This window comes from Apostichopus japonicus, chromosome 15, assembly GCF_037975245.1.
Source record: "Apostichopus japonicus isolate 1M-3 chromosome 15, ASM3797524v1, whole genome shotgun sequence".
Lineage (NCBI taxonomy): Eukaryota > Metazoa > Echinodermata > Holothuroidea > Aspidochirotida > Stichopodidae > Apostichopus > Apostichopus japonicus.
This window is the reverse complement of record NC_092575.1, coordinates 5,503,851-5,524,355: the sequence shown is the minus strand read 5'-3', so window position 1 is coordinate 5,524,355 and position 20,505 is coordinate 5,503,851. Positions and strand designations below refer to the sequence as shown.

The window sequence follows — 20,505 nt, the reverse complement described above, 5'->3', positions numbered from 1 at the left end:
TGTTTTAAAGGTGGTACGTCGACTAGACAGTCATGCGCAGACTCTAACAAGTAGTGGCGCACTGGGATTAAGAAACGATATATGTTGTGTTATCAATTAAGAGATTCTGGCAAAATTCAACACATTTCTTTTTGTACATTTTTTTTTCTCTGTAACAGTTTTTTCTACGGCGTCATAGTTACCATGGCGACTGTATTATGGGACATTTAAAACTCCTTAAACCTTTAAATAAGAGCAATTTAGTGAAGCGGATATAACGGTCCTTTTAGTGGATAGGCACTGCAGTCGTTACAAATTAATCTTGAAGGAGGCCGGCGGAGGGGATAGGGGGGTGGGGGCGAAGAAGGTTGGGTGTGGTGACTGTGGAATTATTCTTAAATCCCCACTCGTGAGCAAATACAAGGTCAGCTTTAAGTAGTCGATCTAGAAGTATTTGAGTTTGACAGAGGCTTCCGTAGTACAGCTGTCCCTGGTTACCGTGGTAACACCCGCCGACAAGTGGACTGTATGGATCATGCTGTATGCCATATGTGTGTCATCGGCATTAGATAGCATTCGGTATCTGAAGCGTATTCAGCGACGTCTTGTTTTATATGTTACCAAGTTATCAAGAATTTTGGGTAAGTCATTATTTTTTTCATTTATACCCAATGTATACTGGCTTCATAATTCACAAATTATTTTCTTTCCTTTATTTGGTTGATATTTTTTATCATTTTTATCATTTGACACATGAGTTTTCTAACACCATTTCCAATACGATTTCCCATATGTTGCTCAATTATGTTTGATAACTTTTTCACAATGTTTGATAAGAACCCGGGAATAATTCATTTTCGTTTCATTCAATGGTTTGTATTGATCTTGGTATTATATCGGCGTGTAATGATGATTTCTTTGGTTAAATTAGTAACATTTATCCTTGTTTCCCCCTTTATTCTTAAAATTTAAAAATCACACTGCTTTGAGAGAGTGCCCCTAATGAGGACCCTAAGTTTAGAGGAACTAAGGTAACTCCTTGCGTATGAACATGTGAGTAAGGAGAGAGAGGCCTCCCATCCCTCATTGCGCCCTTAAATAATTTGCCTGCACGAAAACATGACTCCGGTCAATAAGAGTGTATACCCCTTCCCTAGTCAGACATACTCTGTGAGAGATTTCATGTCAAGTTAGCCTTTAAAAGTATAGTGAGTGGTTTCGGTTTATAAACCTAATTTAATTTTTTTAATTCACTGCAAATAATAACGAATACGTAGAGTTAATAATCACATAATAATTATCCTAGCCTTGTATCCAAAGAAAATGGATGGCGATGGATGATCTGGTCCTGAAAATAACAAAGTCCAATTCCGCTTACCATCATCATAGTCTCTCTCTATCTCTTTGTCTAAAACAGCCAAGCATCTATTGCTGTCCCGTCCTCCAAAACCGGAAGAACTATACTATTTTATAGTTATGTTAATAATAAATCGTCCGAATTTACAGTTTTCATATCAATGTAAAATTGATATAAATGTGCTACCCATAACACAAATGTCCGTATTTTCTTTTAAGCAGTAGGCCTAGTCAGTAATTTCCGATTTTCTCGAGGTTATTTCTGACATCCCCTGTGAAATGTATAATAGTTATAATAATAATAAATCGTCCGAATTTACAGTTTTCATATCAATGTAAAAATTGATATAAATGTGCTACCCATAACACAAATGTCCGTATTTTCTTTTAAGAAGTAGGCCTAGTCAGTAATTCCGATTTTCTCAAGGTTTTTTCTGACATCCCCTGTGAAATGTATAATAGTTATAATAATAATAATACATCGTCCGAATTTACAGTTTTCATATCAATGTAAAATTGATATAAATGTGCTACCCATAACACAAATGTCCGTATTTTCTTTTACAAAGTGGCTATTCTTACAACTAGTCGTAAGAATAATTTCCGACTACGCATGCGCAGTTGCTATTTTTATGACCAGGAGTACTATTTTTACGTCAAGGAGTAACAATAATTTCCGGTTAGGGTTAGAGTTAGGGTTAGGATTGAGGTTTAGGGTTATGTTTAGGGTTAGGGTTACCCCTACTACATGCGCAGTTGCTTTATTTACTTTACTGTGCTTGAATTCGCCTTTGTCGTAAGAATAGTTTATAAATGATTGTTACAACTAGTTGTAAGAATAGCCACGGCCTTTCTTTTAAGCAGTAGGCCTTATCAGAAATACCGATTTTCTCAAGGTTTTTTCTGACATCCCCTGTGAAATGTATAATAGTTATAATAATAATAAATCGTCCGAATTTACAGTTTTCATATCAATGTAAAATTGATATAAATGTAGCCTACTACCCATAACACAAGTGTCCGTATTATTTTTTAAGCAGTAGGTCTAGTCAGTAATACCGATTTTCTCAAGTTTTTTTTTTGTGACATTCCCTGTGAGATGTATAACAAAACTGTAAGGATTGAATATTGCCTTTCTAGAAGTAATCTATACATTTTGTTTGAAAAGATACTAAACGTTGCAACGTGGCAACCAGCAACTTTAGCTAAACGTTTTTAATTTTTTTTATAACTTCAATTTGATTTGATTTTAGTCAAGTTAATAGCTTATATATGTATAGCCCATTGATGCTTGTACAGTTGCTTCAGCCAAACGACATGTTTATTAGCGATGAAAAAAAGATACAGTTGCCGACTTCTGTACTATATCGGCTTCACAATAGATATGCTCGGATCCAGGGTGTTGGTGGTGGTGGTTGGGGGGGGGGGAGGTGTCCTCTCCCCCTTTTTAAATTCACAGTGAATAAAAAAAACCCTCCAAAATATACTTATAAGGCAACTTTGGCTGATTATTAAGACATGATTTTATAGCCCAAGTATGCCTCAGGATACACCATATTTGACGAAAATGTTATCCCCGTCTCTCCCCTCCCCCTCTCCTCCCCTCCCCTCCCTCCCCCTCCCCCTCCGCCACACCTTTTTTAATATCTTTCATTCGCTCCTGATACAGTCTCTCTATAGTTACTTGTGCAATGTTTTCTATGAAATTAATATAGATCTTCAAAACCACCTATATATAAATATGTATATACTTGAATGATAATGCAATATTATATACTATAGGCTAGAGCAACCTTTAACGATAAGTATATTGAAAGAGGCAGTTTTCTGCGGGAGGGAGGGCGGAAGGCACGGAGGGATACATGAATGCGTGAATGGGAAGTGAGTTGGCGAAATGTTCTGTTTCCCGACCAGGATATGGACGCGGCCGGCAGGAACGTCAGTTTTGCTCTTTTTGAATGCAAGAAATAAAATACAAACACGTGACTGAAATTTCAGGCGACCGTTGCTAGTGAAAATGTTGTACTACATATAAGCATATAATGGTGTGACATAAAATACTGGCTTACCATGAGAAAAGGGTTAGTCACACCTCCGTCAATTTGCTATTGTTTGGAAGAGCCCCTTCCTTTCTCCCTTCCCTCCCCCTCGCCCAATTGACATTTTTAATCTTTTATATATTATTTATTTTTTTAGGGGGGAGGGTGTGGGGGGGGGGGTATATTTCTATTAATTTTTACAATACATTCATAGTACAGAATATGATCTACATGTTTTTTTACAGGAACCTTAATTACCATCAAATATGCTCTGAATGACTAATTTGTCACTGATCTTTCTCAATTTCATTTACTTCTGGTACCTTTTCAGGGCTACTATCGTACCCACCCCACTTGTATACCCTTCCCAATTTAATATTCAATAATTCAGCTGTAAATTTTTAATGAACAAACACAGGGGACCTCTACATGACTGATTCTCCCAAATATGCTATCATTACCATCATAGGCTGCATAGCTATAAACACCTCATACATGTAGTGTATGTTGTGTGTGCGTGTGTGTGGGACGCTCTCACGGCGTAACCATTGCATATCTGTTCGTTAACTATAACATTCTTACGCGATGTATCGTCAAGCGTAACACAGTTGGAGATCAAACGATGTGCTTTTAAGAACAATGGGTGAATGTTATATTGCTATAGGGTGTTGAATATCATAGAGTAATTAGCAATATGATCACCCAAGTCCTGTTGCCGTCACACCGACTTCAAATAAGGTATTTTCGTCTCGTCGGCGTTATGTGAATCTGTTCCACCCGCGTGTTTGCCGCGGAATCATTCACTGTAACTGACTATAGAACCGACTCGAAATATAATAATAATAATAATAAATTACACTTATATAGCGCTTAATAGAGCGTTTCAAAGCGCTTTACAAAGTAGGAAAGAGACAAAGGAAACAAGGGAAAAAAGAAACTAGGAATCAAACAAAAATGTTTTAAGTTGTCTCTTGAAAATACAAAGGGAGGGAGAGTCACGAAATAGAAATGGGAGTTTGTTCCAAAGAGAAGGCGCAGCGACAGAAAAAGCACGATCGCCATAATGAGTGCGGGTACGTGGCCTTAGTTAATTGCAAATGCGCATGATAGGAAGAGCGAAGCGCAACTGTAGTTGACCGACGCAAAGGAGTAAGAAGGTCAGCTAGTGATATATTTGAGGGGCAAGCCCGTTGGTCGATTTGTAGGTGAGAAGTAGGGTCTTAAACTGGATGCGCTGAGAGATGGGAAGCCAATGCAACTGAACGGAGTACAGGAGTGATGTGATCAAACTTTTTAGTGAGTGAGACTAGGCGCGCAGCAGCGTTCTGAATTCTCTCGTAAATATCTACACCACCCATGTATTCGAAACGTGGAGATTATGCACTCTCAGTTTAACACACGTCAATGGTTAGAAAGTGTCGCATGTAAAGCAGTAAACCACAACCACTTTGGGAAGCGAATATGTTATAGAAGCGAATATATTTTATTGCTGCTTTACTGACATGAATAATGACTAACGACATTTACTTGAATAAAGGTAGCAGTACATTACATTAACAGTCCAGCCCAACATCACCAACGAAAACATACACATAAAAAAAAAAAAAAAAAAACAATAGCAAGATGAAAACGTCGGTGACTCTTTCGTTTAAAAGTCAGTTACCACAATAAATCATATAAATATGATGATATGTGTTGTAGGTAAGAGAAACATCAGACAATAAATCCGACATATCGACACTTTCATTGCAAGCGCTACAGATACTAACATTAAAGGCATTGAAGACTCGCCCCAAATCGCGTGCCTCCCTCTAAAATAGTTAACTTTCCGTTGCTTGCAAGTGAAGTTTTCTTCTTGTCGCTACAAAATGCAGATAGTAATGAAACGTGGTAATGTTATCTTTTATCTGGACCTGAGATGTCCATTGCTGCTATGTACACTGTGTTGTGGGTATTGACCGTAGCTGCATGTATTGACTGTACACTAGTGTCTAATTACCGACGGTAGCAAGCTGTGTGTGTATTTTCTGGGATCGATGGTGGTGTCTAACAGACGTTTTTTTTGTGCGCGATTTTTCACTCTCTTTAAGAGACACATTAGCACCAACACTAGCATCAAAACCAGCACCAACATCAACGACTCTTATATTGAAAGCATTATTAATAGCATTCATAACACCAACACTTACATGCACATCAATAACGATAGTGATTATATTGATTCTGAAAAACAGCGATAAGACCGACATCACATTCAACATCATAATCAACATCAACATTAGTATCAACATCAGCACCAACATCTACGACTCTTATGTTGAAAGCATCATTAATAGCATTCATAACATCAGCACTTACAGGCACATCAAAACGAAAGTGTTTATATTACAGGCACATCAATATCGATAGTGACTATATAGATTCTGAAAAAAAACAGCGATGAGACCGACATCACATTCAACACCATAATCAACATCAACATTGGTATCAACATCAGCACCAACAAAAGTACCAATACCAACGACTCATCAACATCAACAATACTAACACTAACAGACAAATTAATAATGACCTTGGTTTATATTGATGCTAAAGCGCAGCATCAGCGATAACACTAACACAACACTAACACAAACATCAGCACCAACACCAACGATTCTTTCATCGTACATTTACTGATACTAACCCTATAACAGACGTATTTATAATGACCGTATTTATATTGATGATTAAAAGCAGCATCAGCGATAAGATCGACATCACATTCAACATCAACAACAACATCAACATCAACATGAACACAAACATCAGCACCAACACCAACGATTCTTTCATCGTACATTTACTGATACTAACCCTATAACAGACGTATTTATAATGACCATGGTTATATGGATGATTAAAAGCAGTATCAGCGATAAGATCGACATCACATTCAACATCAACAACAACAACATCAAAATCAACACCAACATCAGCCCCAGCATCAACGATTCATTCATCGAAAACATTACTGATACTAACCCTATAACAGACGTATTTATAATGATATTGGTTATATTGATGCTTAAAAGTATCATCAGCGACATTTGACCGATTTTTCTCTCAACATCATTACAATCACCATAAACACCAACAATCACACCAGCACCAACAACAGCACCGACATCAACGACGATCAAAACACCGTGACCATGCTGAGTTCATAAAATAATTTTATTGCATCTCTGTTCTTGTATTACAGTACTGTGTTTGGAGTTATCATCCTTCACTGTATGTTTGAATGAGTTTCACATGAGACAAAGCTCTTTGCAAAGATGAAGGCACCTTTACAAGCTTCATCTATAATAATATGTACTACGTGAGCAACGTCATGTATATGCAATGTTGATAACAGGCAAGCAAAGAAAGAAAAATGAAAAAATAAAAAACCCAATAATGACACACAGACAAACATACACACGCACACAAACACATGCAAACTGAGTTACCATGGAAACCATTTCTAGTCTTCATCCAATCAAAATGATCCATAATAAGAATGATAATGCTATAACTTTTTTTTTTGCAATTATCGTCGAGTAGGCCAGGCTCTTGTTATTCTTCTCCGAAATTTGAAAGGTCTTAAAAAAAATAATTAATGCGTTTTGTAAATCCACGTTATAAAAAAGTTGATTGAAACGGCTGATTCATTAAATAACAAAGAACTAAGAGGATAAGGGAAATGTGAAAGTAGACTATGTAATCATATCATAAAACATATTCAAATGATATGTTGTCGAGCAAAATATTGCGTGACAACCTTTTGCGTGATTTTCGATGTAGCACTTTTATGACTTCCGACCAAAACAGAGCAACCCCCCCCCCCCCAAAAAAAAAATGGTGGCGGGTATCTATTTCGCTTCCTTATGTATCATTTGAAACTTTTGACTGAGGGTCCAAACTAATACTTCATCATACTCTTATATACATATATATATATATATATATATATATATATATATATATATATATATATATATATATATATATATATATATATATATATATGTATATGCATATGTATATATATATATATATATATATATATATATATATATATATATATATATGTATATGCATATGTATATATATATATATATATATATATATATATATATATATATATATATATATACAAAGGCTGCATGGTAACCAAAAACAAAATTCCCACATACTAGAAAAGAGGAATTTAATACCAAATATCAACAATTTCGCGTTAATATGATCGATATATACACATTTGGTTAGGATATCCTGACGCCAAGTTTACACATTATTGTCAGAGAATTCCAAATACTACGTCATAACCATGCAGAATTAACCTAATCTGTAACGTTGTCCGATAATTTTGACAGCCATTTTGTCGGCTTAGTTTAATACTTAGTGTGTGTGTAATAATATTCTTGTACTCGCCGGTACTAGATTGCCCGTCGTTAAGTTGCAGGTTAACTACATATAATCACCTTTTATAGTATGAATTTGTTTCATTAAACAGATATCAGGGATCGGTGAAGGTGTTCATTAAAAGAAATAATGAAGTTGCTTTCTCTTGCAACTGTTGCCGCCGTCGTGGTTGGTACGTATAACGTGTTTATCCATGACGTCATAAAGATTCCTGAAATTACTTGTAAATGGTTGATCACTATCAAAAGAGAAACGGGGACATTGAATAGTAAATGTCCGTTAAAAGTGCAGCATATGAAATATTATATATCTATTTGTGACTTAAACTTCAAACTGGAGATAATTTTGTGAAAACAAGGTAATCAATAATATCAGGATCATCTTAAGTAAATGATTGAATCTTCAGTTTCGGTCAAGTGGCAATAGTGATGGACAAAATAAAATTAATCAAAAAATCAATCAATTAAAATTGGGCAATCCAAACACGAGTTGCAAGTAAAATTTTTTTGGCTAGACTTGCCAAAATTGACTTCGTTGAGGACTGGGAATTATGCCATATACCTGAACATGAATATGCATATAATTATGAATGTATACCTATATCGATGAAAGTATACCGGCTTACTGCAATTTGATCCATGTGGGAATGAAATACAAAGGACCATATACAAATTCGTGTATATTATATATAATAATCATCTCGCTCCAAAAAAGAAAAATTAAAGCTTTGGTTTCGACCATGACGTCATCAATAACATCATTTGGCTCAATGTTAAAAAAGGAGATTCAAAGTAATATAAAAAATATTGATCCAATATCGTCTCCATGACAACATTTATAACAACAGTTAACAGTATATACGTGGTCAATTGCAAAAGAACAATAAGCTTATGACATGCAAGTTTACCGTTGTCTTCCAGTGATATCCGTGGCTGATGGTGAAAATTTTGGAAGAGGAACGTCAACAACCGAAGTGACGTCTTCGGACGGCCATATGGCAAGCCGTTTTACTTTTTATTCGATATTTGATGATATCATCAAATATTTGGTGATATCAGCAAATAATTGTTGATATCATCAAATCATTTGATGATATCATCAAATAATTGCTGATATCAACAATTATTTGCTGATATCACCAAATAATTGTTGATATCAGCAATTCATTTGCTGATATCACCAATTCATTTGCTGATATCACCAATTCATTTGTTGATATCATCAAATAATTGCTGATATCAACAAATAATTGCTGATATAAACAAATAATTGCAGATATCAGCAATTATTTGGTGATATTAGCAAATTATTTGGTGATATCAGCAAATTATTTGATGATATAAGCAAATCATTTGATGATATCAACAATTATTTGCTGATATCATCAAATAATTGGTGATATCATCAAATCATTTGATGATATCAATAATTCCAACATATCACTTATTCATTTGCTGATATCAACAAATCAATTGGTGATATCAGTAATTGATTTAATGATATCAGCAAATGAACCGTACATATCACTAATGCATGCTTTTGTTGATATCACCAATTCATTTGTTGATATCACCAATTCATTTGATGATATCAACAAATCATTTGCTGATATCAGTAATTCAACCGTGACGATGATATCAGTAATTCAACCGTGGCAGCCCGTCTTACAAGCATGCGCACACGATGTCAGTGTACTAAGCAGTACATGCAAATGACAGTGACGAGACAACAGGGTACGGGTAGCGTTACTTTCACCTTGGCGATTGCGGTAAACTTGATGAAGCATTATTGACAGAAGTTCTCGGATTTTGGGCGCAGTAGATAGGCTCTTAACTGGCAATGAGAATGCTTCTGAAGCGAAAGAACGTCTTCTCCAAAGAGAAATTTAGAACGGATTAACGCGAGCATCGATGAGCACAGGTTCAATTCAATAGCAGCTGTGCACGATCAGCTCCTTTCCATCGCAGACGCACAGGCACAGCCAGACGGAACGGAATGTTGCAGCCATGAGCGGCGATCATGGGGGGGGGGGGGACATATTTTAGGTGGGGGATATAGTATCTAATATCTCCCCCCCCCCAATATTTGGTGGCATAGTGTTTTTGTGTGGCTATAAATAGAAAATAATGCATGAGATTATTTATCCAAATCCTATTTGGCGGTGGCTTAAACTTCATCCAACACATGCGCTATGAGGTAAATGACTCTTCGTCGTCGTTTCTGTGACCTGTGACCGTATAGCATGTTGTCACTCATGATTATTATCATAATGTCTGTACATCTCTTGTGTATGAGTGTAAGTACGTACAATCATATATATGATCCACATCGATATGGGTTCACTGGGTTTCCATTTGGCCTGTTTCCTACAAGATTTCTAACCGCAGGCACGTAGCCAAGTGGGGGGGGGGGGTGGGGCGAAGATATTTTTTGTCTTTTTTAACGATATCGAAGTTTTATATTTATAATATTTGTACACAATAAATTAACTGTGTCTGAATTTTCGAAACTTCCCTGACCAACATTCTTCATCATACTTCCCTCTACTCGTGCCATTTTGACCGGTCTGTTAGGGGTTGAAGGTTTTTTTTCTATATTGGTTGACCATTGATGAAATTTTGCGCAACATTTATGGATATGCTTTGAAGTGAATTTATAATTCAAATTCTGAACAAATAATGGGCTTCAAACCTTGAAAAGTGGGGCTGACGGGTATTGTATAGGCCGTTACGTAGTATTACCTTCCAAAGCAATGATCCACAGGAGAAGCGATGAGGTCGAACATGATGTGTGACTGGTGACAATCTTGAAAAAGGTTATGGATGAAAAAAAAAACTATTGGAAAAACTTGATTCTCAGGCCAAAGTGTACAACTTGTTGATCATTTTCAAGCCCGAGAAGTGCCATTTCCTGTGATCTGGGGGCTATCAAAACCAGAAATTTTCTGTGGCGCTCCGCTTAGATAGTAATTCGATCGCGCGCCCCGGGTTAGAAAATCCTGGATACACGCCTGTATTTATATATACATATATATATATATATATATATATATATATATATATATATATATATATATATATATATATATATATATATATATATATATATATATATATATATATATATATATATATATATATATATACAAAATAACGAAGTGCGCGAACAATTTTAATTTGGGGGTGGGGGAATTGTTACGCGTCTGCACCCAAGTTAAAGTCCCCCACCCCAATATTTGAAACAAATCGCAGCCACCATCGGGGAGCCAGTCCAATGGACACAGTTCCCAGCCTGCTTCTGTCGCCCGCCGACCAGGGTATACTTTTACATTTTGGTATTTCATATTGAGCTACTTAACCACCCCGATATTATTTTTCATAGGTTTATAGGCCTGGCCTACTCGGTGCTTGCCCAATGTTTGTCCTCCCTGTCACAAGTGCATGGGTAGCCACGGTACCTCTCCCAGTGGCAGTAGTGGTACTGTGTAACTTAGTCACCTTTCCCCTCCCGTTGATCGCTATAACCAAGGCTGAAATTAACCTCGCACCAGGCGCCTTTCTGTGCCCGCTACCAGCCAAACAGCGCCCTTAAGCCCAAAAAGCATGCCTGTTGATGGCGCTCGTTTCTAATTCCTTTTTGTAGACGTTGGTTCGATACGCTTGAATTACTGATATCAGCAAATGAATTGGTGATATTAGCAAATGAATTGTTGATATCAGCAATTCCAACATATCGCCAATTCAATTGCTGATATCAGCAAATCTTTTAATGATATCACCAAATCATTTCATGATATCAGCAATTCGGTTCCTCATATCACTAATTAATTAGTGATATGTCGGAATTGTTGATATCAGCAAATGATTGCTGATATCATCAATTCAATTGCTGATATCACCAATTCATTTGCTGATATCAGCAAATATTTGTTGATATCAGCTATTATTTATTGATATCAGCAATTATTTGGTGATATCACCAAATGAATTGGTGATATCAACAAATGAATTGCTGATATCAGCAAATGAATTGCTGATATCAACAATTATTTGCTGATATCATCAAATAATTGTTGATATCAGCAATTATTTGATGATATCATCAAATGATTTGATGATATCAACAATTATTTGCTGATATCACCAAATATTTGATGATATCATCAAATATCGAATAAAAAGTAAAACGGCTTGCCATACGGCCATAGCGATATGAGGTCGTCACCAGCAGCTGGGACTGCGTCAAATGTTATCGCACCTGTCGCTACGACCCCGCAAGTGGGGAAAGAGTCGATGGTATGGCTTAGGTCCTTGGATAAATAACTTAGTACAGACACTTCGAGGGAAGCTGGATGGGGACTGGAAAGGGCGTTTGATAGTTCTTTGTGGTGACGTGACTCATCGTTACATAAACCTTTGTGACATATACTAAAGAAAAATCCCCCCCCCCCCCCAAAAAAAAAGTCCGTAGAGACTTACACATCACTGACTTTTGCTGAATAGAGAGTAGATAAGGAAGATACAGTGACTTGGTTTTATTTCTTACTCTGCTTTTCTCCTTGTTCTCTCCAATTAAACTCCTTCTCTCGAGACCATCTCCATGGTTTATATCTATAACGGGGAACTTAAAAAACAAGAAACGGTTTAAAGAGAGTGGGTTCTTGACCGCTCATATTATGTACTGTCCCTAACACTTATACATTGTTGCAATATTTCTTTTGTCGTTCTTGTTTCTGTTCATTATAGGCGGGTTCCAGTACTGGGGTTTCAGTGGCTCCCTCTGAAAAGTCAACTGAGAGTGACACTATGTCCTCTAAATCAACAAAGTCTATGAACTACTCTGTAAGTCTATATAATCGCCATCAGGTCATACAATGTTGTAAAATCATTGAAGTGTTATGTAAGAAACCTGGTCAATTCACGGCAAGATGCGAAGTTGGTGATATCGTCGATTCATTTTTGTTATTTTCCCCTTATAATTTAAAGACGTCAAAGATTTATTGTTACTTGCCAACGACCCCGAGAAAGAGAGAGTGATGTGGAGGCAGCTTAAACGGGCGTGTGAGGGGTGGGAGGGGGGAGGGCATGGGTGTGGGGAACTGCAAAGGAAGAGATGGATGCTGTACATTTTATTTATCCTCATATTTTTAATATTTCTCTGTGTAAAGCTTTACAGACCCAATACAGATTTTGTTTAGAATATTTTACAGATAAGTGAAGATATGTAATATTTTTATTCATACATGGATTCTGGAAGTAGACAGTTAGCATTACTTTTCTGGCTGTGCCATCAAATGGCCATGCCATGGGAACTGCGAAAGTTTAATTAAAATCGTTGTATAGGTTCAATGATAAATGAGCAAACATTGCTTGTTTCTGTTCATTATAGGCGGGTTCCAGTACTAAGATTTCAGTGGCTCCCTCTGCAAATTCAACTGAAAATGTCACTGTGTCCTCTGAATCGACAACGTCTATGAACTACTCTGTAAGTCTATATAATCCCCATCAGGTCATACAATGTTGCAAAATCATTGAAGTGTTTTGTAAGAACCCTGGTCAATTCACGGTAAGGTGCGAAGTTGGTGATATCGTCGATTCATTTCTGTTCTTTTTTCCTTATAATTTAAAGACGTCAAAGATTTATCGTTACTTGCCAAAGACCCCCAGAAAGAGAGAGTGGTGTGGAGGTAGCTTAAACGGGCGTGTGAGGGGTGGGAGGGGGGGGGGGGCATGGGTGTGGGTGTGGGGAACTGCAAAGGAAGAGATGGATGCTGTGCATTTTATTATCCTCATATTTTTAATATTTCTCTGTGTAAAGCTTTACAGACCCAATACAGATTTTGTTTAGAATATTTTACAGATAAGTGAAAATATGTAATAGTTTTATTCATACATGGATTCTGGAAGTAGACAGTTAGTATTACTTTTATGGCTGTGCCATCAAATGGCCATGCCATGGGAACTGCGAAAGTTTAATTAAAATCGTTGTAAAGGTTCAATGATAAATGAGCAAACATTGCTTGTTTCTGTTCATTATGGGCGGGTTCCAGTACTAAGATTTCAGTGGCTCCCTCTGCAAATTCAACTGAAAATGTCACTGTGTCCTCTGAATCGACAAGGTCTATGAACTACTCTGTAAGTCTATATAATCCCCATCGGGTCATACAATGTTGCAAAATCATTGAAGTGTTTTGTAAGAACCCTGGTCAATTCACGGTAAGGTGCGAAGTTGGTGATATCGTCGATTGATTTTGGTCCTTATAATTTAAAGACATCAAAGATTTATCTTTACTTATTAAAGACCCGCAGGAAGAGACAGAGAGAGGTATGGAGGCAGTTGAAACGGGCGTGTGTGTATTTGTGTTTAGGAGGGTGTGGGGGTGGGGCGGGGGTGGGCACGATGGAGGGGACTGCAAAGGAAGACGTGGATGTAGTGCATCATATTTCTCCTCATGTATTGCGGCCTAGTGATCTGTGTCAAGCTGTACAGACCCAATAAAGATTTTTTACAGATAAGTGAAGTTATGTAACATACTTACCTTTCTAAACTCCTGGATCCGTCCCTGGACGATTATGTCGTGATGTTGTTACTCATTTTCGTATGGAAAGTTTTCCTCACTATATGTAATAAACTGTCCGGTTGAATAGCTAGTGTCAGGGCAGGGGGTGGGAGACGGGCAAGGGTCGCTTGGTAGCTCTATGTGGTGACGTGACTCATCGATACATTTACTTTTGTGATATATATACTGAAGAACAAGTCCCCTTCCGTTCCGCCCCTTCCAAAAAAACTCAGGTCCGTAGAGACTTACACATCAATGACTTTTGCTGAATTGAGAGTCGATAAGGAAGATACCGTGACTTGATTTTATTTCTGACGCTGCTTTTCTCCTTGTTCTCTCCAATTAATCTCCTTCTCTCGAGACCATCTCCATGGTTTATATCTATAACGGGGAGAGAAAAACAAGAAACGGTTTAAAGAGAGTGGGTCATTGACCGCTCATATTATGTACTGTCCCTAACACTTATATGTTGCCATATTTCTTTTGTCGTTCTTGTTTCTGTTCATTATAGGCGGGTTCCAGTACTGAGGTTTCAGTGGCTCCCTCTGAAAAGTCAACTGAAAGTGTTACTGTGCTCTCGGAATCGACATTGTCAAAGGACAACTCTGTAAGTCTATATAATCTCCAAGTGAACATACAATGTTGTAAAATCATTGAAGCGATATGTACGAACCATGGTTAATTCACGGTTAGATGCGAAGTTGGTGATACCGTCGATTCATTTTTGTTCCTTCTTTCCTTTTAATTTAAAGACATCAAAGATGTATCGTTACTTGCCAAAGACCCGGAGAAAGATAAAGTGGCATGGAGGTAGTTGAAACTGGCGTGTTTGTGTGAGAGACGGGACTCAATTTAGGGAGGGGAAGGGGGGAAAGGGGAAGGGAGATTGGGGAGGAGCTCCTGATCGAAAAAAAAACCAAACCAAAAATACGACAGTTTGATTTATCTGAATGAAGTTATGTAACATATTTTACCATTCTACACTCCTGGATCCGTCCCTGGACGATTATGTCGTGAAGTTGTTACTCATTTTCGTATCGAAAGTTTTCCTCACTATATGTAATAAACTGTCGGGTTGAATAGCTAGTGTCAGGGCAGGGGTGGGAGACGGGCTAGGGTTTAGAAAGGGGAATGGTAAGGGGAATGGGAAGGAGTTCCTGGTCGGAAAGAACCAAACAAAAAGTACACCAGTTTGTTTTATCTGATGATAAACGGGATATCATTGTGTTATAAGAGGATCTTTATGAGGTAGGAATGGATGGATAAGGAAAGGAAAGAATTCACGGAGAAAGCTTGGGTGGAGGAAGGGGGGGGGTGGGTATCGAGGTAAAACGTCAACAACCGTTTAACTGACATCTTTCGCAATCAAGTCATGAGTTAGTGAAAGACAAGTTTGGAGACAAATCGTAACTGACTTTTATTTCCTCTCTTTAAGACTTGATTTTATTTCTTACGCTACTTTTCTTCTTGTTCTCTCCAATTAAACTCCTTCTCTCGAGACCATCTCCATGGTTTATATCTATAACGGGGAACTTAAAAAACAAGAAACGGTTTAAAGAGAGTGGGTCATTGACCGCTCATATTATGTTCTGTCCCTAACACTTAGATGTTGCAATATTTCTTTTGTCGTTCTTGTTTCTGTTCATTATAGGCGGGTTCCAGTCCTGAGGTTTCAGTGGCTCCCGCTGAAATGTCAACTGAAAGTATCACTATGTCCTCTGAATCGACAAAGTTTATGGACCACTCTGTAAGTCTATAATCACCATGTGAACATTCAATGTTGCAAAACCATTGATGTGTTAAGTAAGAACCATGGTCAATTCACGGTAAGGTGCGAAGTTGGTGATTTTGTCGATTCATTTTTGGTCCTTATAATTTAAAGACATCAAGATTTATCGTTACTTGCCAAAGACCCTGCGAAAGAGAGAGAGAGGTATGGAGGTTGTTGAAACGGGCGTGTGTGTATTTGTGTGTAGTGAGGGTGTGTGTGTGTGGGGGGGGGGGGTTGCACGATGGAGGGGACTGCAAAGGAAGAGGTGGATGTAGTGCATCATATTTCTCCTCATATATTGTCTAGTGATCTGTGTAAAGCTGTACACAACCAATAAAGATTTTTTACAGATAAGTGAAGTTATCTAACATACTAACCTTTCTAAACTCCTGGATCCGTCCCCTGGACGATTATGTCGTGAAGTTGTTACTCATTTTCGTATCGAATGTTTCCTCACTATATGTAATAAACTGTCGGGTTGAATAGTTAGTGCCAGGGCAGGGGTGGGAGACTGGGCTAGGGTTTAGAAAGGGGAATGGTAAGGGGAATGAGAAGGAGTTCCTGGTCGGAAAGAACCAAACAAAAAGTACAACAGTTTGTTTTATCTGATGATACACGGGATGTCATTGTGTTATAAGAGGATTTCCATGAGGTAGGAATGGATGGATAAGGAAAGAAAAGAGTTCACGCAGAAAGCTTGGGTGGAGGAAGGGGGGGGGGTGGGTATCGAGGTTAAACGTCAAAAACCGTTTAACTGACATCTATCTTAATCAAGTCATGAGTTAGTGAAAGACAAGTTTGGAGACAAATCGTAACTGACTTGTATTCCCTCTCTTTTAGACGACGGTATGGGTGTAGGTCGTTGGATAAATAACTTAGTACAGACACTTCCAGGGGCACGGGGTGGGGACTGGGAAGGGTCGCTTGATAGTCCTATGTGGTGACGTGACTCATCGTTACATATACTTTTGTGACATATATAATGAATAATAAGCCCCCTTCCTTCCTGCCCCTCAAAAAAACTCAGGTCCGTAGAGACTTACACATCACTGACTTTTGCTGAATAGAGAGTAGATAAGGAAGATACAGTGACTTGATTTTATTTCTTACTATACTTTTCTCCTTGTTCTCTCCAATTCAACTCCTTCTCTCGAGTCTATCTCCATGGTTTATATCTATAACGGGGAACTTAAAAAAAACAAGAAACAGTTTAAATAGAGTGGGTCCTTAATCGCTCATAATATGTTCTGTCCCTAACACTAATGTTGCCATATTTCTTTTGTCATTCTTGTTTCTGTTCATTATAGGCGGATTCCAGTACTGAGGTTCCATTGTTTCCCTCTGAAACTTCAACTGAAAGTATCGCTATGTCCTCTGAATCGACAAAGTCAAAGGAGCACTCTGTAAGTCTATATAATCACCACGTGAACATTCAATGTTGCAAAACCATTGATGTGTTAAGTAAGAACCATGGTCAATTCACGGTAAGGTGCGAAGTTGGTGATTTTGTCGATTCATTTTTGGTCCTTATAATTTATATAGACATCAAAGATTTATCTTTACTTATTAAAGACCCACAGGAAGAGACAGAGAGAGGTATGGAGGCAGTTGAAACGGGCGTGTGTGTATTTGTGTTTAGGAGGGTGTGGGGTGGGGGGGGGGGGGGTGCACGATGGAGGCGGACTGCAAAGGAAGAGGTGGATGTAGTGCGGGATATTTCTCCTCATATATTGCCTAGTGCTCTGTGTTAAGCAGTACAGACCCAATAAAGATTTTTTTACAGATAAGTGAAGTTATGTAACATATTTAACTTTCTTAACTCCTGGATCCGTCACTGGACGATTATGTCGTGAAGTTGTCACCAATTTTCGTATCGAATGTTTTCCTCCCTATATGTAATGAACTGCCCGGTTGAATAGTTAGTTTCAGGGCAGGGATGGGAGGCTGGACTCGGGTTTGGGGAGGGGAAGGGGGAAGGGGGTAGGGGAGGAGTTCCGGGACGAAAAGAACCAACCAAACATACTGACTTAACTGAATGATACACGGGATGTCATTGTGTTTTAAGAGGATCTTTATGAGGTAGAAAAGATTGGGTGGAGGAAGAGGGGGGGGGGGGGTGTGGGGTTATCTAGGTAAAACGACAAAATCCGTTTATCCTACATCAATATTAATCAAGTCATGAGTTAGTGAAAGACAATTTTTTTAGACAAATCGTAACTGACTGTTTTTTTTCCATCTCTCTTTTCTTTTTTGGTTATTCCGTAGATGGGTTGCTACTCGTGTGTGTCAAATAGCTCTAGTCTTGACGATCATTGCTACATGGAACAGACAAGTGACTCAGCTACCATTGCCTGTGACGGTAGCTGCCTGGTAATTATGTATTTATATCACCTGTTTGGTAATTATGATATGTGTGACTCAGTCGGGCAGAATTTATAAGTCTTTGAATTGTTACAGTCCAAGAAAAAAAGGGAGATGGGGGGGGGGGGTGGGATGAGTGCTAAATTGGAAAGCTGCTTGGGCCAGAGTTTATTCTGTTGTTCAAAATATATATTCATCTTTAAAATATTGCTTTTTCTGTGGAGTGCCCCTTTAAAGCTAAATTGATGACGACGTCTGCACCTCTGTACAGGAGATGTAATATTAATCCTTTGTTTTAAAAATTATAATCCTCCCCCCGCCCCACCCAATAAATATATACAATGTTCTTCTAAGTTCATGTAAACAACAGAGCACCTTTGGATGACATTAAAATAAAAACATTTGTGGGGCCATAGAAATGTCTCCCCCTATTGAGTTCTGTGTAATAGACTTTATCACCCAGTCACTTTAATTGATGATCAGCTGTTAAAAGTGTCATATCTTAAAATTGAAAAGTATGATAGAAATAAAAAGCTGGACTGATAGCAGTGTCAGTTTCTAACTGTCATGTCATTCTTGATACAATGCACATGTCTGCTTACAGCTGTGCAGCTTCTATGCATACTTTGCACTCCATATTGTGAATCTGCTTCATAATGGTAGTTAGTGTGATGTCATTCATCAGACAATCCACATGCCTGTCTGCATGTGTGCACCTTCCATGTATGTATGTGTCTGTTTGTGTGTCTTTTTTTATCACATAATACATCAGTGGAATTCCACGGAAGTGAAAAAATGAAACCCCTAATGTCAAATATTCGCAATCACGGTTCATAATTTCAGTGTTTACATTTTTTCATATTTTATTGAAGACCACTGTGTTCCAGTCGGGGAATTCGTCGGAATTTTTGAATGTCTCCCGAACTTGTTCCCATGAGAGCTGTGACGTTGATGCCATGGAGGGACAGAACTGCGTTACCAATGGCAACCAAGGGCTTAGCAAGTGTACTCTGTGTTGCGAGTCTGATAAATGCAATGACGGTACCGGTGACGCCATTATTCTGCACAGTAACGTCATCATTAGCTTGTGCGCTTTCGTTATCGGCATTTATTTGAAAGAGTAAAGCCCCCCCTTCCCCACCCAAAAAAAAAAAATTAAGATGTATAAAAATGTGAAGGCTTTGTATATACTTTGTACTATACCATGTTAACTTTACGATTGTTTTTAACCACCCAGATTTTCTTTTACCATGCATGTTAGTACTATATACTTTTTGAGTCAAACATTACCACAAAGATTCGACGTTTTCACCTGACATTATTTACCATTTTGGGGTGCCGCTTTCGACTGGCAAGTCGCAACTCACAATTATGATAGCTGGCGGAGAGCTCTCTCATGACATCTACGATACCAACTTCTAACAGTTTAGATTTTCAGCTAAAGAAGACTGAGTTAAAATTGATCGTATAATATCCCCGAATACATCTGACAACTCTCCCTGCGGGAATGCTCCTGCTTCACCAAAGAATTTCTAAAACGCATGTAAATCACTTTCAATCCTCCTAACTTTTTTTAACTTTTAGACTTACAGTAATTTATTTCATCATTTTGAACAAAGCGAACAAGAAATATAATTATAATGGTGATTGAAAACATACCAAACGAGTCACTTTAGTAGGACCATTTATCCCCCCCCCCCCCACTCGACAATAGCTAACCTTTCAGGCGGCTGTATAACGCTTATTGTTAATTTATTCTTGTATGTATTTATATATATATATATATATATATGTGTGTGTTTATATATATTTATGTGTATGTGTGTGTATATTTATATTTATACATATATCTATAAATATCTATATATATATATATATATATATATATATATTTATGTATATATATCATATTTGCCATATGAAGTGACTTATCATAAACAGTACCTTATTGCTTGTCAAAATGCTCAGTTTGCCTATTGCTTGAACATTTATAT

The 20,505-nt window shown here is 37.7% G+C and overlaps 1 protein-coding gene across 1 annotated transcript; it reads left to right on the top strand.

The window, feature by feature from the left end:
• The first annotated feature begins 325 nt into the window (after positions 1-325).
• LOC139981222 (uncharacterized) lies at positions 326-20,295 on the top strand. Its single transcript, XM_071993440.1, has 9 exons — positions 326-620; positions 7,912-7,992; positions 8,741-8,817; positions 12,566-12,661; positions 14,891-14,986; positions 16,031-16,126; positions 17,458-17,553; positions 18,416-18,520; positions 19,384-20,295. The coding sequence occupies exons 2-9, from the start codon at positions 7,950-7,952 to the stop codon at positions 19,633-19,635; spliced, it is 861 nt and encodes a 286-aa protein (XP_071849541.1). The 5' UTR covers positions 326-620; positions 7,912-7,949; the 3' UTR covers positions 19,636-20,295.
• Positions 20,296-20,505: the final 210 nt, after the last annotated feature.